This window comes from Hyperolius riggenbachi, chromosome 7 (assembly GCF_040937935.1).
Source record: "Hyperolius riggenbachi isolate aHypRig1 chromosome 7, aHypRig1.pri, whole genome shotgun sequence".
In the NCBI taxonomy this organism is placed as follows: domain Eukaryota; kingdom Metazoa; phylum Chordata; class Amphibia; order Anura; family Hyperoliidae; genus Hyperolius; species Hyperolius riggenbachi.
Window position 1 is genome coordinate 69,008,354 of NC_090652.1, and position 3,682 is coordinate 69,012,035.

The 3,682-nt window shown below is 43.4% G+C and overlaps 1 protein-coding gene across 1 annotated transcript; it reads right to left on the minus strand.

Moving 5' to 3' along the window:
- Positions 1-799: 799 nt before the first annotated feature.
- LOC137526049 (olfactory receptor 5B12-like) lies at positions 800-1,759 on the minus strand. Its single transcript, XM_068247261.1, has one exon. It carries the CDS (start codon positions 1,757-1,759, stop codon positions 800-802), a length of 960 nt encoding a protein of 319 aa, XP_068103362.1.
- Between the last annotated feature and the right edge of the window lie 1,923 nt (positions 1,760-3,682).

Consider the following 3,682-nt stretch of genomic DNA (forward strand, 5'->3'; position numbering starts at 1 on the left):
TTGGTAAAGATTACCAATATTTTACTATTGTAATTCAGTAGTACAATATTGGTGATTTTACCGATATTCTACTAATGGCAATCTCCCTTTTTTTTCCAGGTGCCTTTTTTACATGTCTGTGTTCATACATTGGTATTGTAGATTTAACTGTTTTGTTCCTAATAAATTTGCATTATGTATTTGTGTTTCGAAAGCCAGACAGGACTGAAGAAGTGCTGCATTGTGACAGTGTGAAACAGCTGTAGACCCTCCTACTGAAATGGTTATAAAACATATGTTTTACAAAAAAAGAAGTGTGCTGAGTGATTAAATGCCTTTGCTGAAGATCGTTGGCGTGTGGCCACTGTCCAGCGCACCAGTCTTCCTCCTGCTAATTTTTGTACAAACTCAGAGTGCAAGGGGTAGATAAAAAAAATAGTTCATATATATTTTAGCTCAAGGATATACAGAAACTGTTCACAGGCTGTATCATTCAGTTGAGACAAGACATTCATCCTACTTTTTTAGCCTATAAACATAAGATAAGACTGTGGGGTTTAAAAAAAAAATCATTTTTAGGTGTAGGAGGATAGACACAGTTGTTTATCTCTTCAGTTTATTTTCACCTCTGGTTTATTTTAATGAAGGGTTCATTTTGCCCAAGGCTTGATGTAGTAATTATGGGTTGTTTATTCTAAAATAAATAGGTTAATTCCACTGTTGGAAATTCATGAACCAACTATTGTCCCACAAAATAGGAAATCCTTCAAAGAGTTCAGAAATTGGTGATTTTCTTCTAAAGTTCTTGTATGGTGACAGCTCATGTTCTTAAGCTCACCCTGACCAGAGTCCTGTGGAGAGAACCTTGTAGCTCCTTGTTCCTCAGGCTATAGATAATGGGATTTAAAAAGGAGGTGAAAAGTGTATAAACTATAGATATCATTCTGCCTGCAGTAACCTCCTTATCGCTGGGACGCAAATAGTTGAACAGTCCCGTTCCATAGAAAATAATAACCACTAAGAGGTGGGAACTGCAGGTGGAGAAAGCTTTCAGTCTTCCATCTTCTGTTTTAATCCTCACAATAGATTTAAAAATAAATACGTAGGAAAGTAAAGTGAGGATGATGACAATGGCTCCAAAAATTCCTGACATCGATAAAAGCAGGTTATTGAGATGTGTATCTGAACATGAGAGTTGAATTAACTGATATAATTCACAGAATAAGCCCTGGATGGATATAGGACCAAAGAAGGCTAATTTTAGGGAATAAAACACGTTCAACAAGGAGTAGAGATTGCCAAAAATCCAGGCACTGATTGCTAACTGAATGCACAAGTGAATACTTATCATGGTTGTGTAGCGCAGAGGATGGCATATGGCAGCATAGCGATCATAGGACATAATTGCTAGGATAAAGACTTCTGTGCAAATAAACCAGCAGAAGAAGAAGACTTGGGCTACACAAGTTGAATATAAAATCAGCTTCTTTCCAGGAAAGATGTTAACAGGTAAATGTGAGGCTGGAAGTGATGGTGTGGCAATGTCTAAAACTGAGAGATTTCCAAGGAAAAAATACATGGGGGTCTGCAGGTGGGAGTCTGTAACCACCAGGGCAATGATGAGGATATTTCCAGCCAAGGTAAAGAAATAGATGAGGAGGAAGAACAGAACAAGAGGGATCCGAGAGTATGTGAAGTCTGACAGACCAAGCAAGATGACCTCAGGCTGGGAAGTTTGGTTATTCATACAGCTGTTGATGGTGGCACTTTGAGGATTCATGAAGACATTGAATGCTGTTTTCTCCAGTTAATGCAGATAATTTGTAGAACGACAAATAGGAATTTGAGAGCCCTCTATAGTGTAGTAGTATGTAATGACCTGTATTGGTAGAAATATCTTATCATGAAATAATACTTACAAGTGTGGGTAACCACTAAGGCAACCATTGTAAAGGCAGATAAGGGGCAGAGCAGGATCATCCACCAGGCAACCTAGGCAGGTGCTTGGGGCATAGTGGGAGTCAGGGGGTCCACCAGCCACCTTCTCTGACCTCTCCACACTTCAGCTTATCAAAAAGATCACAAGGGGGCCCCAAATCTAATACTTTGAATAGGGCCCCATCACATCTTAATCCATCTCTGGTAATGGGTAACACCCCTTAAAAAGTGTAGACCAACAATGCAGATATTTGAAAAACAGAGGAGCCAGGGAGAATAATAATTACTAAAAACAGGTTAAACAATGTGAGGAAGTGGTAGACTTATCTCCCAATCGATGACACTAATGTTCCCCAACCCTGTCCTCCAGGCCCACCAACAGTGCATGTTTTGTGGAAATCCACAGAGGTAATTAATCTGCTCTGCTGAGACACTGATTACGCCACCTGTGATTGTGTGTGATTTCCTGCAAAACATGTACTGTTGGTGGGCCTTGAGGACAGGGTTGGGGAACTATGGATGATGCATATTGACTGATTTGGAAAAAAAAGAATTAATGAAGTACACTCCCCTTAGATGGTAAGACCACCTAGCAGGGCCTTCTTCCCCGTGTTCTCTTCTCTGTCACCATATGGACTCAGGCTCTCAATAGAGTTGGGCCGAACCTCCGATTTTAGGTTCGCGAACCGGGTTCGCGAACTTTCGCGTAACGTTCGGTTCGCGTTAAAGTTCGCGAACCGCAATAGACTTCAATGGGGATGCGAACTTTGAAAAAAAAAAATTATGCTGGCCACAAAAGTGATGGAAAAGATGTTTCAAGGGGTCTAACACCTGGAGGGGGGCATGGCGGAGTGGGATACACGCCAAAAGTCCCCGGGAAAAATCTGGATTTGACGCAAAGCAGCGTTTTAAGGGCAGAAATCACATTGAATGCTAAATGACAGGCCTAAAGTGCTTTAAAACATCTTGCATGTGTATACATCAATCAGGGAGTGTAATGAAGGTACTGCTTCACACTGACACACCAAACTCACCGTGTAACGCACCGCAAACAGCTGTTTGTGTAGTGACGGCCGTGCTGGACTGGTGCGCACCATGGCGAGAGTGCAGGTTTTGGTGGCTTTACAGCCCATATGGTCGCCTGGCTGATGTAGCTGAATGACAGAACAGTGACTGTCCAGCTGATCAAATTTGGTCTGACCACAATGAAGCAACGACCTTATTATCTTTTGTGTGCCCCCCGAGACACTCATCTAGGCGCCGGTCATTGCTTCATTGTGATACGCAAGCCCCTTCACCACGGCAAGGTAATGATCACGAAGGGGAATGGGCGCATGTACATGCCTTTTCTTTTGTTGTTGCAGCTGCCCGCAGTGCAGCCAGAAAAATTAGGCAGTCATGTACACGCACCAGAAAAGTTATTACAGCGGCCGCTGCTAGCAGCGGCCTAAAAAATTCACCAATCCGCCTGGAGTCCCGGACCCTGTTGGTGGTGGCGGAGAAGGTAGTCAAGCGGCCTGCAGGCAGGCATGCTGTGTGGAGGGACTGGGAGCGACTTAGTCTTCTTGGGGCAGGCCAGGCAGCCAGTCACACGGCGTGCAGGCAGAGATGCTGTGTGTGCGGGGACTGACTTAGTCTTGGGGCGAGCAGCAGCCCTCCGGGATCCATGCCTCATTCATTTTGATAATGGTGAGGTACTTAACACTTTTGTGACTTAGGCGACTTCTCTTCTCAGTGACAATGCCTCCAGCTGCGCTGAAGGTCC